General features: G+C 40.1%; 2 protein-coding genes across 5 annotated transcripts; one reads left to right on the plus strand and one right to left on the minus strand.

Moving 5' to 3' along the window:
- ube3a (ubiquitin protein ligase E3A) lies at nt 1-12169 on the plus strand. Of its 2 annotated transcripts, XM_085263966.1 has the most exons (11): nt 11-345; nt 2226-2272; nt 3352-3629; nt 3706-4916; nt 5002-5146; nt 5693-5898; nt 6033-6197; nt 9113-9268; nt 9354-9427; nt 9524-9667; nt 9786-12169. In XM_085263966.1, coding segments are annotated over exons 2-11 (2502 nt in total). In that variant the 5' UTR covers nt 11-345; nt 2226-2270; the 3' UTR covers nt 9907-12169. The 2 variants fall into 2 exon arrangements, with proteins under 2 accessions (XP_085120093.1, XP_085120092.1); XM_085263967.1 differs by lacking the exons at nt 9354-9427; nt 9524-9667; nt 9786-12169 and adding an exon at nt 7765-7906 and having other exon boundaries at nt 1-345; nt 9113-9247.
- On the minus strand, nt 12135-20481 carry cnga3a (cyclic nucleotide gated channel subunit alpha 3a). 3 transcript variants are annotated; one of them, XM_085263971.1, is made up of 9 exons: nt 20273-20481; nt 18722-18847; nt 18506-18595; nt 16995-17123; nt 16113-16172; nt 15453-15665; nt 15232-15333; nt 15052-15158; nt 12135-14950 (listed from the first exon to the last, which is right to left on the minus strand). In XM_085263971.1, the coding sequence occupies exons 2-9, from the start codon at nt 18814-18816 to the stop codon at nt 13554-13556; spliced, it is 2193 nt and encodes a 730-aa protein (XP_085120097.1). In that variant the 5' UTR covers nt 18817-18847; nt 20273-20481; the 3' UTR covers nt 12135-13553. The 3 variants fall into 3 exon arrangements, with proteins under 3 accessions (XP_085120097.1, XP_085120095.1, XP_085120096.1); XM_085263969.1 differs by having other exon boundaries at nt 16995-17168; XM_085263970.1 differs by having other exon boundaries at nt 16995-17168; nt 18722-18892.
- Between the last annotated feature and the right edge of the window lie 1111 nt (nt 20482-21592).

A 21592-nucleotide genomic window follows, 5' to 3' on the forward strand; every position in this document is an offset into this window, starting at 1 on the left:
GGATGATGTGGCTGTAGCTGCAGCCAGTTAAATTAAAGAGTTTAGCAGCACGGTGAACAGTAGGGGGCAGCATTGCGCCTGCGCTGTGTGGAGGAAACCAGGCGGAGAAGAAGAGCGTATATGGCGCCGTTGTTTACAGGCTGTTAGAGGAAATAAATTCGCTGTGACTCAACAAACTAAAATCATTTGGAGCTCTGCGTGTTGTCAGCTTCTATCGGCCTTATTAACAAGCATTAATATCCCTGTAAAGTGTATTATTTTGTGACGTGGGTGTGACCGCGGTCCGAGTGACTGAAGAGATTTTTTTTTTGCACTGTCACTGACAGACAGGACTTCAAATCACAGGTCGGTGCTGAGACAGGACACGACACGACACTCGATTCACCGCTCACTGCACGTTTTTTACTCTGAAACGAAGCGATTTAGAGTCTGTTAAACTGAAACGCTGACAGCTGTTTGAAAGCAGAGTCACAGACTAATTACCAGTAACGCTGATAATTTAGAAAATATTATTTATATTTTTATGTTGTGCAATGTTATTTATATATTTATAAGTTGTATACTTCCTGTCATACAGCAACCAAAACATTAGACATTACAGAGCTTAAATATATTAAATTAATTGAGTAAAATAGACAAGTTTATAAGTAGATCAATAGTGTATGTATGTATATATATTTAGATATAGATATATTTAGATATAGATGTATGTATGTATATACGTGTGTATGTGTATGTATGTATATGTGTATATACACACATATATGTATATACACAAATATATACACACACACACACACACACATATATGTATACACATATATATGTGTGTATATATATGTATACACACATAAATCTATATATACATGTGTATATATAGATATGTGTGTATACAAATATATCTATATGTGTATAGCAACATCCACACTTACATGAAGGTGAATGAAAAAGCTGCAGGAAGAAGAAATTTCATCAACCAGCCACTTGTACAAAAAAATAGTTTCTGTTATATTTGAATGTTTTTAGTTCAAGGCACCTTGTCCTTGATGGACAGGCTGACAGATGATACAAGCAGGCATCTCTGTGGACTGTGATGTTTGCAGATGACATTGTGATCCATGGTAAGCGTAGGGAGCAGGTGGAGGTATGCTCACGAGAGAAGAGGGAAAAAAGCCAGCTGAAATAAGAATATGTATGTGAATGAGAGGGAGACAGGTGGAAAGGAGTAGAGATTTAGAAGGTAGATGAGTTTTAATAACTGGGGTCAACCACCCAAGGTTTCAGAGGTGATTTGTGGCAAAAGAATAGAAGCAGAAGTGAAAAAGAAGGTTTAGTGACACCTGCTGTCGTGTATAGCTGTGGTGACTTTTTAAAGGTCCAACCGAAGGAAGAAGAAGAAGAGTATACATTATATTTATATTCATATACAAAGGAAAGAATCTTATACTCTTAGAAGTATGGTCATGTGAAAAAGAAAGTTTTCACGGGGCTCTGTTGGCCTGTTTCCATATGAATTAAGAGGAGCAGTAGAAGCCAAGAGTTGCTAATCAAATGCACTGATTAATTGATGATCAGTAAACGTGAGCACCATGTTTGGCAGTTTGCTGCTCTGACGCATTTAGGCGTGTGTTAACACAATGCCACAATTTTCCCAGCGAGTTCATACCATGGTCAGATCATGCCATGCTCAGAAAAACTGCAAAACTCTGACATCGAGTGGTGAGATTTTACACACTGCACCTTTAATATAGAATAATAGAATAGAATACTTTCAAAATCATTTACATCACCAGGGTTGCAGCTGTAAGACTGAACATTGATGGCTGGGCTAAATGGATGGGCGCTAATGATGATGATGATGAAGCCTTTATTTGAGCTTGATAAACCTGCTAACTTGTGCATTATCAATTGCCTTAGATCTGTAGATCTTGCCTTAGATTGTGGTGCTTCAAAAGAGAAAAACTTTATTTATATAAAAGATTTTATTCCAGCTAGAAACACAACAGTGGAGTAGAGTAGAGGCTCCAGCACATTATATTGATAATGACAAATTAAAACAAATAAAACCATGAGTTAAAACCATAAAAGGAGCAGAAATAATAATAAATAACTATGGTATTTATTTATTTTTTGTTGTTGCTTTAAGTTGTTAAGACTTTAAGCTTTTATTTAAAGGCTTTTACCTGCAAATAAGATCTTACAGTGCTTTTAAACTCTACTTTCAGAGCATTGTTCACCGGGCCTGCAGAGGGGAATCTGAATCCAGCCGAATGTAAGACCGACTATAATCTGGACCTCAGCTGGCACAAGCTAAGCTAATATGATTCATTAGACTGATGTTTTTGGTCACAGTTGCACTCCCTCTTTACTGTTCATAGATGATAATATTTTAGCCTCTCACAGCAAGAACATGTATAAATTGACTGTTAAATACATAAACTGGATCTAAAAGATGAACATGGTTTGCAGATCTGAAAAGTATAAACAACACTTAGTGCCTTAAACCTGACATCTTTTTAATGTCTAGTAGGAGGCAGTGACTTCTATGAGAAAATGAGCTCACTGCTCACTGAACCGAGCTCAGTAAACACTTTCCTGAAAAGTTTTTGGGTTCAGTCACTAGTTTAAGTCATCTTGAATAAAACATGATGCTCTTTTTCTAAATTATTGTCCCATTAGATTGAAAAAGCAGAGCAAAGCAGGGTATGATTTACTATGCCATGGATAAGTCATTTGCCTGTGAGCCACCAGTGTCCCTCATTTTTAGATCCATCATGTGGAAGGCACTCAGCCTATGGCTTCGCAACAGGATGTGTGACCCTATGTTGTCTGTGTCCATCTTTTATATACAGCTTGTGGTTAATATAGTTTGTACAGGAAAAAAAGTTAATTTTTGTTTTTCTAACCCTAGAAAGTGATGATAATATCAATTACTTTTCAAAGTCTTCTCCAGTAAATGAGATAGGAATTGATCAGAAAACGAATCTGTTCTCATTTCTGTTCCTCGACATCACAGACATAAAAGTGCTGCAGTTTATTCAGACTATGAAAGAGCAAATCATACTGATGCTTCAGAGCAATCAGTCTAAACAATAAGAAACAGAGCTAAAATGAGTTTTCTGCTCTGAATACTTGACGTGGTTATCTCCTGTACTTTATGAACTCTCAAAAGTGTTGGAAAAAAATCACTAATACCTGCCAAAGTTTCACCCACTCCTATTTACTTGAAGGGCCTGTAACTCAGTTTATACAGAACCAAAGTTCATTGTTTGTGTTTTAGTTGTTGTTGTTTTTTAACCCTAGAAGGTTTTGTTACCATCAGTCTGACTTCTGTCTGAATGTCCTACGCAGGAACAGAGCGACTGCAAAGCTTCTAATTGAGCGCTACTTTCGGCAGTTAACTGAAGGCTGTGGAAATGGCAACTGCACGAATGAGTTTTGCGCATCATGTTGTGATTTTCAACCTTTGGATAACAATTCAGCAGCTGCCAAAGCGCTCGAGCTGTTTAAGATTAATGCCAAACTCTGTGATTATCACCCCTCCATCACGGCCAGTGCTGACGGAAGAACTCAGGAGGGCAGTGAGATGAGCGATAAAGACCCTGGTTTCACCAAGGAGGACTTCTCAGGTACTGTATGGCTAGCTCTGGACTCTTGCAGATGCTAACTTTGAACCAGTCCCTAAATTAGTTTGTTCTGTTGCAGAGGTTCATCACCTCACAGAGAACACAGTCTGTACGATCTTGGGTTTCTGTGAAGAAGAAGGGGATTATTCTGCTCTCGTCCGAGTCATCGGCAGGGTCTTCTCCAATGCAGAAGCCCTGATGAAGAGTTTCAGGAAAGATGAATCCAATTCTACCGACAACCTTGAGTCTTGTAAACCGGCAGATATGAAGAAAGATGAGAAACAGAGTGAGAGAAGCTCAGAGAAGACAGGTGCTTCTTCTGCAGCCTCTTTGCCAGGTGAGGCTTTGAATGAAGTGTTTGATGCCTGTGAGGTTACAGTGGACATTGGCGCTGTGAGGAGAGTCTACGACAGACTTCTGTCTATCGACCAGCTGCAGGTGGCCCTGGTGAATGCTCTCATTTACCTCACTCCAAATGTTGAACTTGACCTGGAATATCTTGACGTATACGAAACAAACCCAGATTACCTGAACATCTTCATTATCGTCATGGAGAATAGTAACCTTCACAGCCCAGAGTACCTCGAAGTGGCGTTACCACAGTTCTGCAAAGCAATGAGCAAACTTCCAGTGACCGCGCTTGCCAGGCTGACGAAGCTCTGGTCAAAGTACGATCTCCCGCACATCCGCCGTATGATGGAGACCTTCCAGCAGCTCATTACGTTTACAGTTGTTAGCAACGAATACGACGGCGAAAATCTGGTAAACGACGACGAGACTGTGGTGGCTGCGACGCAGTGTTTACAGGTCGTCTTCTTTGCAAGCATTCTGGGAGGTGACGTGGACGTAGAGCACAACGAGGAGGACGAGGAAGACTCTGACTCAGACGAGCTGACGCTGCACGAGCTGCTTGGCGAGGAAAGGCTCTATAAGAAAGGCCCCCGCATAAATCCCCTGGAGAAAGAACTGGGCGTCCGACCGATGGACAGCATAAAGCCTCTCATCCCCTTCGAGGATTTTATTAACGAATCGCTTAACGATGTCATCGAGATGGACAAGGACTTCACTTTCTTCAAGGTCAATGCAGAAACAAAGTTTTCTTTCCAGACTTGCCCTTTCATCCTCAGTGTCATCACCAAGAACCAAGGGCTGTACTACGACAACAGGATCCGAATGTACAGCGAGCGACGCCTCACGGCTCTTTTCAGCATGGTCCAGGGGCAGCAGCCCAACCCCTACCTCAAGCTCAAAGTGCGCAGAGACCACATCATCGACGACGCTCTCGTCAGAGTGAGTTGCGCTGCCTTAGGGTAATTGGAGGATGTCGAAATCAGTGTTGTTCAGTTTGAAAAGTGAAACCTCCTCTGTGTTGCAGCTGGAGATGATCTCCATGGAGAACCCGTCCGACTTGAAGAAACAGCTCTATGTTGAGTTTGAGGGTGAGCAAGGTGTAGATGAGGGAGGCGTTTCAAAGGAGTTCTTTCAGTTGGTTCTTGAAGAAATCTTCAATCCTGACATAGGTGAGAATTTTAAGCCCAAGTGGACTGTGGACATTATGTAAATGTTGTTTTGTATCCGAACAAAAGAACACATTTATTTGACAGGTGAACAGGGGGATTGAGATGAGTGTCATGTTTTATTAATTATGCAGCAAGCTGAAGTCAGGATACGATCATCTTAGCATGAGAACTAGAAACTTAATAAAATAATGCCGTGCAGTTCAAAAGTCTTGAATCCAAGGAGCTAGATCGTTTAAAGTGGTCTTTAAAGAGCAACACTTCTCCGGGCTTTCTAAAGATCTTTCAAAGGTTTCTTTGGACATCTCCAGTCTAATCCCTGTACAACTTTCAGAGGATTTTTCTTCAAGCCCAGGCACAGTAACCCCACCCACCTGCTGTTCAGACCTTCAGTTTACAAGGGGCAGCCAATCAAAAGAAAACTGACCTATAAAACATTTAAGTATTTAAGATTAATAAGGATTACTCTGAACTGTCATTTACGCAGAGCTGCTTCATGCATTTAATTTTTCCATGTCCATTTTCCTGTGTGCCTGATGTTCCGAACAGGAATGTTCACCTACGAGAACGACACCAAACTTTTCTGGTTTAATTCATCTTCTCTGGAGACTGAAGCGCAGTACACTCTTATTGGAATCGTCCTCGGTCTCGCGATTTACAACAACTGCATCCTGGACGTCCACTTTCCAATGGTTGTCTACAGGAAGCTCATGGGAAAGAAAGGGACCTACTTGGACCTGTCAGACTCACATCCAGTATAGTAACTTCCTCTAAAGCTCATTCACAGTGAATCACTACAATTCACAGTAGTTTTAAAATGTTATACATCCCTGTAATCAAATCAGTGGCACCTGTGCAAAGAAAGTCTTGTCTTTTTTTTGTGCTCCAGGTTCTCTATCAAAGTCTGAAGGGAGTACTTGAATATATGGGAAATGTGGAAGAAGACATGATGATGACCTTCCAGATATCACACACTGACCTCTTTGGAAACCCAGTAATACACGACTTAAAGGAGCAAGGAGACCAGATTCCCGTTACTAAGGAGAACCGACAGGTGAGGTGTGAGCTGGACCGTGTTACAGCTACAGCTCCTTAATTCACCTTATATGTCCTTTTTTGGTTTACTAATAAATCCCCATGCTACTGTGTTGTTTGGTCTGTGATTTTAGTCTGTTGTTAGGGGGTTGCTAGTAGAGATGGACCGATCCGATATTACGTATCGGTATCAGCTGCTACTTCAATCGTGAAACTGATCAGCTGATCGGCTTTTCTGTCGCGACTCCGTCTCTCTTGTTTGTTTTTGGCCCACTTTGCACCAGAAAGAGGAAACCAGCGGCTGAACAACAGCAGAACGTTTAAGCTTGATAAGCTGTTGTTAGAATTTATTTAATATTTCTTTCTACACCAGGATCTTTTTCTACGCAGCTGACGCTGGTAACTGTGCAGGGGCGGATCTAGCAAAGTTTAGCCAGGGGGGCCGATAGGGCATGAACAGGGAAAAGGGGGCACAAAGACAGACTTTTCTTTCTTATTCTCATTTAAAATGTCGAGCTTTTAATAAATAATTATCTGACACCCAAAGTTTTAATTTGATGTAAAATGAATAGAAGTCAATTACTGTATATAGTGACTATTAAGTCTAATATATATACCCTAGTAAGCTATAGTACTTTTTACTTTGGGAAGGTACCATCTGTGCAGTCTGCAATTTTGTTGAAGAAAGATGTTGAATCTATTTAATATTTCTTGAAAAATAATTGATTTCTGTGCATTTTTTTTCACACTGCATCAAATTAAGGTTGATTACGTCGATTAAGCATCATGAGGTGGCGCGTGAGGGGTGGTTCTCTATTTTTTATTTATTTATGTTGTTGCTGGGAGTTGGAACCCTGTTAGTTAGGTTGCTTAATATTTACGCTAAGTACTCTTTAAAATACCAGAATAGGGAGGATGGTGTAGGTTTAAGTTTATTAGATTGATCAGTATTGCTGAACTATGAAATATTTTTTTTTGTATACAGGTATAACAGAATAGCTTTAGTGTAGTTGTTGTTTTAAACTTGAGTATGAACTTGCAGACTTGCAAAATGCAGCAAGATATTTTAAAAAACAGTTTTGTTGATTAAAAAACACTATATCGGATTCATATCGGTATCGGCAGATATCCAAATTTATGATATCGGTATCGGTATCGGACATAAAAAAGTGGTATCGTGCCATCTCTAGTTGCTAGTCAACGTGGTGGGGATGTCCTCTATCATGAATAATGAGAGAGTTTTGTGTATATAATTATGATTTCATTGGTGTATTATTGGCCACGGATGAGTCATTTGGTCCATTGGTAGGTGATTGCTAGGCAATATGATGACATCATAATATACGATAGTCATAATATATGGCCTAAGATGTATCTGTGTCCCAAATATGGGTGTTAAACTCTGGATCGTGTAGGAGAACTTTTAGTGCAAACAAATAGATTTTGTGTTTTGAGTGGTAAACCATAATCCACTGGATTAAAAATATATGACTTCTGAGTTCATTTAAAATGGAAAATATTGCACCTTACACCCCAAAAAGTTATGAACGTCTGTGTCGAACTTTTCACTACCGCTTGGCGAGTAGGTGAATTTTCAGACAAACCAGTATTTTATGGACAAACCTGCCAGCGATCAAAGCAATCACAAGGATTTCAGCAACTCCAGTAACCACTTGCCAGCCAGTCAAGGAATACACACTTTTCCCTGGTGACCAGGGTTAGCAGGAGGTCAGTGACCAGCCTCACAGCCATTGTGCATTGCTTCATTAGATATTCTATTAACATTTATGTAATAAGTAAAGTTATTATAGAAGAAAATCAGCTGATTCTGAGTAGGGCTGTTCGATATAACGATATATATCAGACGACGATATAAAAACATTGTTTCATTTTACGCTATCGTTTGTTTCGTGGTGTCGCAAAATAAACCGTTTACGGCAATATTTTTTGTAGTGGCTATATTAATTTTTTAAAGTTCTCTCTTTCTCTTATATTTTATATAACCACACTACAGACGGACAAGCGCCTGTTTTTATGCGTTGTGGTTAGCAACAAGACGGTAACAGCATCGCGTGTCCGCTTGTTTATGTTCCACATAAACCTTTCACAATAAAGCTCAAGATCCTGTTCAGACTTTTCAAAAAAACTGAATCACGTGAAAGAGCAGATTGTTTACGGATGAGAAGTAAAAAAGAGCCGTCAGGTGCTAAAAAATAAACCTTAGACTCAAACGTTAGAACAGGCTTTTCCCTGCAGCACGCCGTGTAATAAATACTCACAAAGAAAACGGCGGCCTTTACAACTTATGTCTAAAAATGTATAGTTTCATACATCGGTTAAAACACTCGACTCCAGCTACATGACGCGCAGCTGGAAACACTTCCCTCAAGTCGAGCTGCACGAGATTCACAGAATTTACAGAAAATGACACATTTTTGTGATTTATATCGTTATCGGACGATAGAATTCTTATATCGGGATATGAGATTTTGGTCATATCGCACAGCCCTAATTCTGAGGCAGTCAGAGGGGAGGCACTGGTTTATTATCTTGTTCTGATTTTTGGTCTCTTCTTTTAATTTATCTCCGGTTCCTTTAAAACCATGCATCATTTTTATTTAAGCTTACCTAAAAATTAGACATTTCTGTGGCTATATAATATGTTAAGATGGAAGTCTGATTCTAGACCAAATGTGTCGCTACACAAATAAGGAAGCCCTAACTGACACTTCTGCTGTTCCTCTTTTGACTGAAATGTATATTTCACAAGTACAGAAACAGGAACACACGATGAAGACGAAGTAGTATGTTATGCAATACGGCCGGCATTCTTTGACAGAGCAATCTGTAGAGTCTGCTCTCTAAAAATACAGATTATAAAAAGTTAATGATGAAAAACTGCTTCAGATATATTTAACTTCCTTCCTTTTTTAGGAGTTTGTGGATCTGTATGCTGATTACATCCTGAACAAGAGTGTGGAGAGACAATTCAAAGCCTTCAAAAAAGGCTTCCTAATGGTCACAAATGAGTCCCCGCTGAAATATTTGTTTAGACCAGAAGAAGTAGAGCTGCTTATCTGTGGAAGCAGGGTGAGAGAGCGCATCCCCATTTATATTTTTTATATCTTAATTGTGTTCGGTGCTGCATTGATGACAGTCTCCGATCATTACACAGAAACTGGACTTTGAAGCGCTCGAAAAGACGACGGAATATGACGGCGGCTACAGCAAAGACAGTCAGGTTATCAAGTGAGTCTGATAAAGTCTAAACATGTTTGGAAGTACTTGAACTTTATGCACATTTTCTCATCAGTTTAATGTTTTTATTCAATTATCCACGTGCAGAGATTTCTGGGAAGTCGTCCACTCATTTGGGGAAGACCAAAAAAAATTATTTCTTCAGTTCACGACGGGCTCAGACAGGGCGCCTGTTGGCGGGCTCGGCAAATTAAAAATGATCATTGCGAAGAACGGCTCTGACACAGACAGGTGCTGCTCTGGCCAGATTTAAGAAACGCTCAGCATATCTTAAAAAAACGATCCGTAACTCAAAGCTCTCTGTGGATGCTGATTTCAGATTTCCCCACTTCTGCCATTTTTCTTGCAGGCTACCAACCTCCCACACCTGCTTTAATGCACTGCTGCTCCCTGAGTACTCCTCCAAGGAAAAGCTGAGAGAGAGACTTCTCAAGGCCATCACTTATGCCAAAGGGTTTGGGATGCTGTGACGAAGCCGCAAAGTTATCAGAGCCAAAAAAGGGAGTATTAAGAAAGTGGATAGGGAAATGCAGTGGAGAAAAATACTGTAATAACCCTGTGCCTAACCAAACTACTGCAGTCCACTGCTGGCCTTTCACACTTCATATGCATTAGATTTCCCAACAGACTGTATTTAAAAGATGGACGCCATTTCCTGGTGAAGTGAAGCTCAAGTGCCTTAAACTTGCATTCTTTCTGATGACCAGCAGGGGGAGACTCCACTGGTGGAATGAGATGTCATTATCTCAAAAGGTGGAACAATGGAAAAATATATGTAAAAAGTCCACAGATCAGTGCAGAGAAAGAAAATATAACCGAAACGCAGCGAATATGAAATAAGTAAAAAGTCAATTGTTGTAATTAAGAGCTAAATATAATTTAATAAGGCTAAATGAAATACAATGTAAGCATTTTTTTATCAAGTGTGATGAAAAGAACAAGCACAACAGCTGTCAGAGGTCGTCAGTGTAGTGAACAAGGAATAGGGTGGCTGAACGTCCACAGGAAACATCTGTAAACCTCCCGTCACCGGTGACGTCTGTGCACGCGATGAGTTAACGGTCTGAGTCAGTATTTTCAAGTAACCCCTGTTAAAGCTAAGAAGGAGGCTGTGCTTTACTGTGACTGACGAGATATTGGCCTCCGAGGCCTCCCATTTTCCTGTTTCCCATCCTTTGCACAACCTTTACTATGAATAATTATAAATTCGGTACACATCATTTCAACACTTCAGCCAGAGTAATATAGTGCGTGCACAGCTGTGCTCATCTGTCATTGTTGCTTGAGCTCTTTTTACTCCAAAGAAAACAGGGCTCCCTCACCAGTTTAAGAGTTTAAACCAGTGCTCCTTAAAACCTAAAAAATATAAATCTGTACAAATCAGTACTAGAACATCTTTAGACATAAAACTAGCTAGCTAACTAAAGAAAGAAACTGGATTTTGAAACCTAAATGTCAGGAGATGTAACAGTTATGGTGTGACACTCAGTTTGAGGCTTCACAGCGGGAGCTTGTGAACCAGTCGATGTCATTAGCGTGGTTCAGCATTACTACCAATTTGTATTTTTAATGGATTTTTATTTGTATTTCACTTTGATGTTTTGTTTTTTAATCAGTGTGGTTTCCAGACTGGGTTTGCTCGTCTCAGTTTAGTTTTTATTGCATGTTTTTAGTTTCATTTTTTATCCGTTTATCCGTTTTAGTCTGTAGGACTGTTTTTCGGGTGCAGATTTAAGAAGTTCACATTAGGCATTAAAACACATGGACGTCCCAGCCTCACCAAGCACATGCAGCAGTATCTCCTCACGCTCCTCAAGACTAAAAACAAAAAAGGTTTTATTTTATTTTTGTTTTTTTAAGAACAAAATATTGTATTTTTTTAATTCTAGTTTCAATGTTTACCACAGTAACTGAAATGTTTTTGTCACACCTACTTTTACTTTAGTTTAGCTGCGGTTGTGTCCATCTTTTACTTACAGTCTGTAGATTTCCCAGAGTTGAAAGGCGCTTAAATATTTAAATTTTTTCACGCGTGTTTCGTTTCTGAGCCAACATCAAACTGTATTGTGAAAGTGCACTTACACAGAGCACATTCAGGATATTTTTTGCATTTAGTTTGACTTGTTTTGTGTGTTTTCTGCAGTTGTCGTAATGTAGCAGCATTCGGTGCACACACTCTGGGCATAACGGTGCTCTTTGGGTATGATTGTCATTTACTATATGCTGAACTGAAGCCTTTTTTAATTCCTGCTATTGAAGTCAAAACAACCTCATAGAGAAGCTTATATTTAAACATTTTCTTTACCCAGAAATAAAAAAAAAATGTTATATCCAGATGTGATTATATCTGGTTACGATCTAACAGTTTTGTGTTGTGACCTGACAGTTTGGTTTCAGAGTATGCTTCCTGACTGGTGGGTTCAGACTTTCACTTCCTCTTTCTTTTGGTTTGTTTGCTAATCTTACTGATTGCACAGTCATGAGGTGCCAAATGTACAAGGCCTACACAAGAAAAAGAGTCACACCATGTTTTATTTTGCCAAATGTCTCAGGTAAAAACACAGAACGTGCAGATAACGTGAAACTCTTTTGTAAAGCTTCTGTTATGCAAATTAAATAAAGGTGAATTAAAAAACAACAACATTAACACTCACTGGAAGGCTTTAAGCTGAACTCTGTTTTTCAAATAAATACCTGATCATGACTGCGGCTTGTCTCACAGTCACAGATTCATTTCTTTGTTCTTACTTTTGGAAAATTTGGTTTCAAACCTCTCTAGAGGTCGCCACAGCATATCACCTCTCCTTTCAATAACTGCCATCAGATTTTAGCAGCTCGACAACACGCAGCAGAATAAGTTAGCACATAGCTGATGAACACAACGGGGTACTCGCTTAAAGAGGAGCTGGTTTTCCTTCATTGCTGATGAAGCTAAAATCAGACTTTTCACAAAACATGGTGATAATGGTTCAGTCGAGAGTGATGCAAGATCACATTTATGTGTATCTATGAGAAATAGAAGAACTGAGCAGTTAAATAAGAGATGATGTGTCATCACTTGACCTTTGAGTTGCTTTTCTGCTGCACTTGAGTAGTCAAAGTAGATGTAAGACTTTTAAAGGGCAATTCAGCTCTGAGGGGAAACGTTAAACAAATATTCTTTGTCAAACTTCTCTTTTTTTCATGTTTCTGTAAAGAGTGATCAAAATTTCAGAGATTTTATTGGCAACCACATTCATGGAAAGATTCATAACTCATGCAGTTCTCTATGACATGCTGGTTATCAGCTTCTGCATCCATCATCCACCCACTTTTTAAGGGTTGATCAGCGATGAAGCTGATCTTTGAGAATATTTTTAGTGTGGTCCATCCAGGAAAGGATCATTATCAGCCATGATTTGGAAGCAGATATTCAGGATGTCTTATAGAACTGAGGAAATTACAGAGATCAAGGCTGATTTATTTCCAACTTAAACTTGAAACTTGTGAAATGCTTGTTTCTTCATTATGTCATAGAAACATGGTAAAAAAGAAAGTTTCCAAAACACAAAATTTGTGCTACTGACAAAACTTTAGAACAGGAAAAGCATGACATTTATGTGCCTTTAATCACATAGCTTGGCTGAAAAAAAACAAACAAAAAACTGTGAGTTCCCCGTGTTCATTCACCCACAACATGACAATGTACCAGTATAAAGTGAATGTTATATGAACACTTTAATGTTTATTCACATATTAGATTTACAGCCAATAGCCGACAGTAACTTATCAACAGCACTGACATTTCACTTTGTACATTTTTAAGCAGTGTAAAATGGATGTGTCAGCTGCATTTTTACTTCACAAATAGATCAATATGGAAGAAAAAGATTTTCTGGGACAAAAATGGTTCTACTATTATGAAAATCCTTTTTTTTTCCAACACGCTTAGTAGTTTTATATATGAAAAATAAGAAATTGGCTGTCAGTCGTAGCATACACACAGAAATATACATTTGCTGTACACAGTTTGACACATTATACTGATAATAAACATGCTGTATAAATGGATATGAATGTGGGCCTTTAAAAAGTGACACTCCCTCGTGTGCTGTAAAGTTCTCGAGTGTCTCTTGCGTTACTGGACCTTTTTGTCTTTGTCGGCCACCACCTCAGACAGATCCTCTGGTTTTATGGATTTCACTTTGTCCTCCATCGCTGACACTCTTTGCTTCATTCTTGTCGAGTTGAACGTGAACTCCGCCATCAGCTGGGCGAACTTGGTCTGCATGGTGTCCAGATTGCTCTGCAGTTTAACAATCTTCTCCTCTATGTCCTTGGGGTCGGCGCCGGCATTGGCGACCGCCTCGTCGATCAGGTTGTCCTTCATCAGGATGGCTTTCCCCTTCTCTTCTAGAGCCTTCTTGGCATCTGGATACTCGGTGAGGGCTTCCATCAAGTCGTCCTTAGAAAGGGCAAAGAGGTCAGAGTAACCCACACTTCTGATGTTGGCCGTTCTTCTGTTGCCCGCTTTACTGCCCTTGATACCCAAGATGCTGATTTCACCAAAGTACGCGCCATCACTCAGCACTACAAACTGAGTCACTCCATCGTCAGCCACCACCGCTAGCTTCCCTTCCTTGATGATGTACATCTCCCTGCCAATATCCCCTTTCTTACAGATGTAATCTCCAGGGCTAAACACTTGTGGCTGCAGCTTGAGCACCAGTTCAATCAACAAACCGGCTTCGCAGTCCTGAAAAATCCGCACTTTCTTCAACGTATCCAAATGGACATTGATGGCAATCTCAGCCTTTAGCTTGTCCGGGAGAGTTTTTAAAACTTCCTTTTCATCGCAGGTTTTCTTCTCAGTCCACAGGTAGTCAAACCACTTGATGACCCTGGCCTCCAGGTCTTTGGTGACCTTTCGAAACTGCATGTACTGCTTTATGGAGTCAATCTTCGCCTGGAACTCAGCGCGAGAGGCGTTCATGTTGGAGATCATAGCGCCAACGTTACCGACAATACTGGCAAAAATCAGCACACCAGTGAGGAAGTCGGCAATAACAAAGAGGTATTCAACATCCCTGACAGGTGCGGGGGTCTCTCCAATAGTGGTGAGGGTCAGCGTGGACCAGTATAGGGAGTAGATGTACTTTCTTGCCAAGCGGCCATGCTCTGGGTGGCTGATATTGGGGTAAACCCAAGTGTCCGACCCAAATCCGATGGTTTTTGAAATGGCAAAGAATAAACAAGCGTTCCAATGGATGATAATAAGAATGTAAAGCACAAGATTGCTGATACGGAACATGTTTGGAAAGCTGGTTCTGGTTTCAGTCCTCTCGAAAAACTCAAAAAGCCTTGGCAGTTTGCAAAGGCGGTTTAATCTGAATTCCGGGTTGTGGATTCCATATTTCAGAAACAGCAGATCAGTGGGTATCATTGCAATCATGTCGTATTTGAATTGAGAAGTTGTTCTGTATTTATCTCTCAGTTTTTTGGAATCTTTTACCAGCAGGCCTTGTTCCAGGTAACCTGAGGGACAAACACCAAATTAGAAGCCAGATCTTGTGCTACAGTACAGCCTAATTGGTGTACAAAAACATCCTTTCTGTAAATGCCGTCAGGAATCTGACCTGTTCTTGCTCTGACAAATGTGTCTGCGTAGTAGATGAGGTCTGTGGTGTAGTCCAGGATTAGCCATAAATGTATATACGACTCCTGGAGTTCATTAAAGCAGGCCCTAAAATACAAGGAGAACAAATAAATCAATGCTCCTTTAAGTGAATAATTATTAATATGTGAAGGATGCCTACCTCGTTATGACGATCATTAGGTTATAAAACACGGGGCCTGCGATGACGGAGAGCCACCTGTAGTACTGATCTGTAGCGGGATCCATAATCCAGATTTCTTTCCTGAAACCAGCAAAGCATCAGAAGGTGTTTAATGTTGCACAGAGATGAAAAGTGACAGATGTGGTTTCTGTAGTTAAATTTACCAGCTGCCGCAGACTCTGAATTTAACGGGTACTTACGGTGGCTCTTCTTTCTTTTTATCATCTTTCTTATCATCTTTCTTCTCGTCTTTTTTCTCATCCTTCTTCTCGTCTTTTTTCTCATCCTTCTTCTCGTCTTTTTTCTCATCTTTCTTTTCCTCTTCCTTCTTGTCCCCATCCTTCTTCTCTTCATCTTTTTTCTCCTCCTTTTTCTCATCTTTTTTAATCTCCTCTTTTTTGTCCTCTTTTTTGCTACGGATTACAAGTTTAGTGTTTTTATAGTGGTGAAAAAGGACGGAGGTGGTCTATGAAGGACTGCTAGAAGACTAGAAAGCTACCTTGAAAGGAGTCTACAGCGACAATTCATTTGGATTCATGGTGCAGGTCATACGTTTGTCCAGCAGATGGCATCATACTACAGGTAGTCCCTGTTATTTTAAGCACACTTTATGACCTTACAGTTCCTTATGTGAACTTCCCCAAAGTTGGATCAAAATAATCCACATCATGACTTCCAACAAAACCCCTGAGGTGGGTAAAGGGGTGGGAGGCACAGCATAGAGAAGCGGAGGATGTGAAGACATGGTTCAAGGAGTTTGGTGCTAACATAGCTATGCTACGTGCCATTGTAGCTACAACAAATATCGATAATGTCCACTTCTAAAGGAAACTCTTTTCTATTTTCTGACACACACTTACTCGTCTGTGTTGTTGCAGTTATTCATGTTGTAAGTAGCCAGCGGCCACTTACTGGCAAGGCTTTTGGAAAGAAAGACAATTTTTTTTCTTTTTATTTTCTTTTTGCACGAGGCTTCTCATTCATCATATAAATGTGATATTTTTATGGCAAAACCCCTCTTTTCTTTTAGGTTACACACATTCCTATTGGTTGGGAGGGTGTTCAAAAAAATTGTTTATGATCTATCTTCACCCTGATCTTTGAATGGGGTAAAAGGGAATGGGGAGCTAGCTTTTAGCTATTAGCTTCCCCACTGTTAGCTGTGACATTAACTTTCTTGTTTAAGATATTAAAGCATTGTTTTAACTGTTCATAAAAAAAATAAAAGCTAAATTATACTGTAAATAATTTGAAATGAGATGCGTGCTTGGGCTCAAGAACACATCTTTCAATAAACAAATTGCTGTCTTTTCTATAAAGAAAAAAGAACATCCATTTAGAAACTCTGGCCTTCTTTGGGCCTATAAAACTGTTCAGTGATCTAATCAATACAAATTTTAAATTCTTTTTTGGACGTTCCAAGACCACGGGCTCAACCTCGACAGGTATCGGGTCGAGCAACATGCTTTCAGTTTTCAGGTAAAGTTGTGCACATTTCCACAGGAATCTTGAACCACAATGTGGACGTTATTACAGCAACATGGCTCTCCAAGCAAAGAGTCTGTGTGCTAAACGACTAAACATTAGCCACAATATGAAACTTTTTTGGAAACAGGGCCCTGAGTAAAGTGTCCTGTTTGTCCAGTTTTGTGTTAAATCATTCAAACATTAGAAACCATAACTGCTATGACTCGACAAAACTCTTAAACTGACCACAGCAGCTCTCACCACACCACGCTTACTTTCTCTTACGGACTGCGTCGTGATGCCCCGCAGACTGAGCACTGCTGTGTAGACTGGACGTGTCTTTGAGCTCTGGGCCTCTGAAGCGGTCGAGGAACGAGTCGTGTCTCTCTTGTTCAGGCTTCACTCTGTGAGACGCCCAATTCCGTAGCATGAAGAAGAAGTAAGACAGTCTAGAGAGTCAGCGGGAGGTAAAAACAGCACAAAGTGACACCAGTCTAGGCTAGAAACCATCAACAGTCATGTCAAAGGTAAATACCCACAGTGGAAGAAACATTCAGATCCTTTACTTGGAGGCTATCCGTAAAATAAAGCATCTACCATTAGACACTTGGTTTGTCTGTCAGTGGTTCTCACTCATCCAGGCCATGGTTGTCTAAAGTGCTTGAGTAAAAGGCAGCCAGAGTTCTTTTTAGTTCCTGAAGACCTTTCATCCTCTCCAGGACTCAAAACTGACTGGGAGTCCTGGGTATTTAACCTCCTGCTGGGTCTTCACCTTAGAGGGGAAGCCAACACATCAGACATGTCACAGAGAAGACAGCTGGCTTGAGAGAGGAGTAAAGGAGGCCACCTACATCCAACTGCCATAGCTGGCCAGAGGTGGTGGTCTATAACACCAACTATCAGCTACTTCAAACTTAGTCCTGAGGTCCCCTTCCAGGTGATCAAACCACCATTCACACCTTCACCTGTGCGACTCTAACAACTCACATGATGGTAGAGTGGAGCAACGTCTGAAGAAACCCCTCAGACTGAGAGGTGAATTGGAAAGAACTCGGTTTCCTTCGCCTCAAGCACTTCAGACTTTTCAAACTGTGGTTCATGCTCTTTCAGTGTCAGATGATGAATTTCAGTAATTAAGTGAACTTTTATGTTTAGTTTCATTTAGTTTTCAAATCTAAGTTTGGTCTTGTCATATTTCTTTTGGATGAAAATGTTTAGTTTTCATATGTTTCAGTGCCAGTTTTGTTTTCAATTATTCTAATATAATCTCGTCAGTAAATATAACTTATTGTACAAACCAAAATCAGCTGTTTCTGAGGAGCATCATTTGAGAAGTCTTTCTTGGAATAACCCTTTACAGTAGTGTCTTTAACTTGGTGAAGTCATTATATCCAAAATATATCAACTTTGCATTAACATTAAATTTTTATTTATTTTTTTAGTTATTTATGTTTTTTAATTTCTGGCTAATTTCAAAGTCATAACTCAGGAACAGAAGAGAAAATGTTGACATTTGGTCAAATACCGAATTGGAGACGGCAATAATTGGTGCCCAAACATGAAGCTATTCATTTGTGTGGGCAGATGTGCCTATAAACGAAAAGACAGACTGGCTGGTGCATGTGTATGTTTGAGGCAGTACTTCTAACTTATCACCACCTGATAACCATTGGTTTGCTCATCAGCAGCATATTGCATTTCAGAATAGCTTAGGAGAAACTTCAGAATCGTTTCTTTCCACCTTTGGTAAATACCGGCTAATTTAAGCACTGCAGCTGGCATTTACCTGGCCATTGCCCCGGCACCTGTAAATGAGTCTCTGTGGGACTCTGAGCGCAGTGCTCTGTCACAGTTGTCCCCACAAAGAGAGTGAACTCTGGAAGACAGCAGGAGGGGAATGATTATATTGACAAGACCTCATAAAACAAGTCAAGATGTCTCATTTCAGTCAGTTAAGGATCCAAAAGTCTCCCAAAAATCACCAGCAAAGCTAACATCAGACCTGCTCTCCCCATTTTCAATAACACCGAGCTCATCGTCATTGGCGGACAGCCGCCTTCTCGCTGAAAAGGAGTTTTCACTGCAGACTTTCGCCATCTTCTCCTGCCTGGCTCTGCGGGCCTGGACACTGGGACACAGAAGAATCAGTGAAATGTGATGGGGTCATACGGGCCTGAAATCAAAGATCAGCAAAACAGTGACTCGTGTGTTAATGTGTTTACCGAACGCCACTCTTCACTGTCTGTCTGAGAGTGGCACCTAAAAATACATCCCGATAATGACCTTAAACACTAAACAGGATCAGTGCGCGCTCTCTGTGAACCATCAGCTTGCTTTTAAAATAACTAAGCTATGGCTTACAGGGACGCTGCAAATGTTCTTTGGTGTGCAGCACGTTAAAGATTTGAACAAGAAGTAGACTACAACTGCAGGAGTGTGTAGAAGCTCTCCAGGATGTTTTGGAATGAATTAGAGAAAAAAAACTCTTATTTTTATGTTTTTATGACCTCTTTAAAAAGTTATAACCAAAAACAAAAAGAGGGTAACAGGTGTGAGATTAAATCCTTTTTTGGTTTAAATTACTTTGTTGTTATGTATGTTTCTCTGTGTTTATTTTTATTTTTTAGTGGTGATGATGGTCAATACTGACTCACTGATCTCTGGGGAACAGCAATGTTTGTAACACGTGCACTCATGTAGATTAGTGCTAATACCAGGGGGTTAAGCAGTCCCCACTTAAATTAAATGACACTGACATTCACCAAGAAGCCGAGAGCTCCAAGGGTGACGAAAGGTAAAAGCGGCAGGCCGTCTGTGAGTGTGAGTTACATCATATTCTGACACTGTGGTGAACACTGAGGGTCAGAAATCACGTAATGTGTTTTAGGGGATGAGTTTTAATCTGCATTGTCTTGCTTCCATGGTTTCTACTGGGAGTCACCACACAGAGAAGTTTTATATATCAGGAAATTAAATATAAATTAACTAATAAAAATACACCAAATGAAAATAAACTAAACAAAAATAGAAACATAAAAAATACACAGAAATACAAATGCTTGCAAAGTTCTGGAAGGCTATAAAGGATATAAACATCACTTATAGCTTGAAACTTCCACACTAAAATCCACACTAACCTGCCTGTACCCTCATAAATGTACACAGTCTGACCGAGGTGAAGGAACTCATTGAAATCATACAACGCATACTGATGGGTTGATTTTTTTATCCCTGCAAAATGGATTGCTCTGCAAGGGTCAAAACAATCTCACGTGTTTGTTTTCATTAAAATATCCCATTCCTTAAGATGCACATGTCTTTATCTTTTACCAAAACCTTTATTAGAACCAAACATAAACCTTTGAAGTTGATTATTTGAGGGTTACAAGTTACACACAAGACAAGATTTAACGGAAAAATTCACTTTGAACTCACTATATCTATTATAACGCCCTGAAATGCTATGCACAATTGAAATATTTAATGCATTTTTGAAATATATAAACTGGATCTAAAGGTCAAATTATTGGAGATAGAAGAAGGAAAAAGTCACCTGTCTGACGCCTTTTCACGCAGATTTTTGCGAGGCAGCAATTCTCATACGATTCCTCCGATATAATCCCATCTTCCCACACAGAAAGAAGATTTCTTTCTTTCTTCTTTTAATCCACAGAAATATTTCCAAACGCTCTGACCCGTGAAAAAGTCGCTAAAAATACCGATACCGGCCGTCCATAATTGACCCCTGAGGTTCTGCTGTCCGAAGTCGGCGCACACTGAGCGGGCAGGTCTGAGATGAGAGGGGAGGGGAGGAGTCCCGTGCATCCTCCAGCTGCCATCACTGCTCACGGCAAACACAGTGCTCATGGGCCAGGCAGTGCTCGTAAAAATAGCTGCCAACGTTTTATTGTTTCTATTAAAAGCTTGCTGCAAAATCGTCAGAATTAAAAGTTCGAATTCACAGTAGAAAATTCTCTGTTACTGGTGTGACATATATGTCATCAGTGCTGCTGAAGTTTTGCCTTTGCAGTTTACTGAGCTCAAACATATGGCAAAGGGCCGCACAAACTGATGAACAAATGATCATGATGGTCATGATAAGAAAAAAACAAAACACTGACAGACTGAAACTGGGAGGTCTCCTGCTTTAAAGTCGCTTTTGTTTTTAGCCCATCCACACAGACCTCCTCCTTATGGCATTTTTGTGCTTCACAAATTCCATCACGTTACTTTTGCGATAAAACAGGAATCATTGTATGTGGAGGCATGCATCTCAGGGGAAAAAGCTTATTTCTGTTTTGTAACTTCTCCGTCATTGTAAGAGTCGGAAAGTAAGGTTATTTGCATTCAGTATCACATTTCAAATTTCAAAGAACGAACATGGCGAAGGTGAAAACATTCAGATCGAACCTTGGTAAACTTCACTCATCAATAGGTGACATCACAGTAGCTACAATTATCTTTTAAACTATTTGTGGTATACATGCAACCAGTGGTGTGAACCACAGACAAAAATGGACTCATGTGCTCAGGTAGCATACAGGTAGATGTTATTGGCGATGGGCTTCATGTGATGACTCCATGGTGACATTATCACAGGGTCCTAGGGGAAGGAAGAAATTTAAAGTAATATCAGTGAAGCAATTGCTGAGGGAGGAGGTGCTACTGAAGGTTTAGCCAAATATTACAGCTGTGAATGCCTACAGAAAAACAGAAGTGGTCCAAGGTCAGAGCCTTGAGGTATCCCCAATGAGAGGAGCAGATATGACTTTCATATGTATACAGAAATGAACAGGGAGTCTGTCACCTGATGAACAATAATGTGGGTGAACAAAGAGAGAGGCATCGTTATGCTCACTCTGCCACATAGCCC

This window comes from Mchenga conophoros, linkage group LG23, assembly GCF_057382185.1.
Source record: "Mchenga conophoros isolate Kocher_MC1m ecotype Shallow Benthic linkage group LG23, M_conophoros_male_GT1.1, whole genome shotgun sequence".
Classification (NCBI taxonomy): domain Eukaryota; kingdom Metazoa; phylum Chordata; class Actinopteri; order Cichliformes; family Cichlidae; genus Mchenga; species Mchenga conophoros.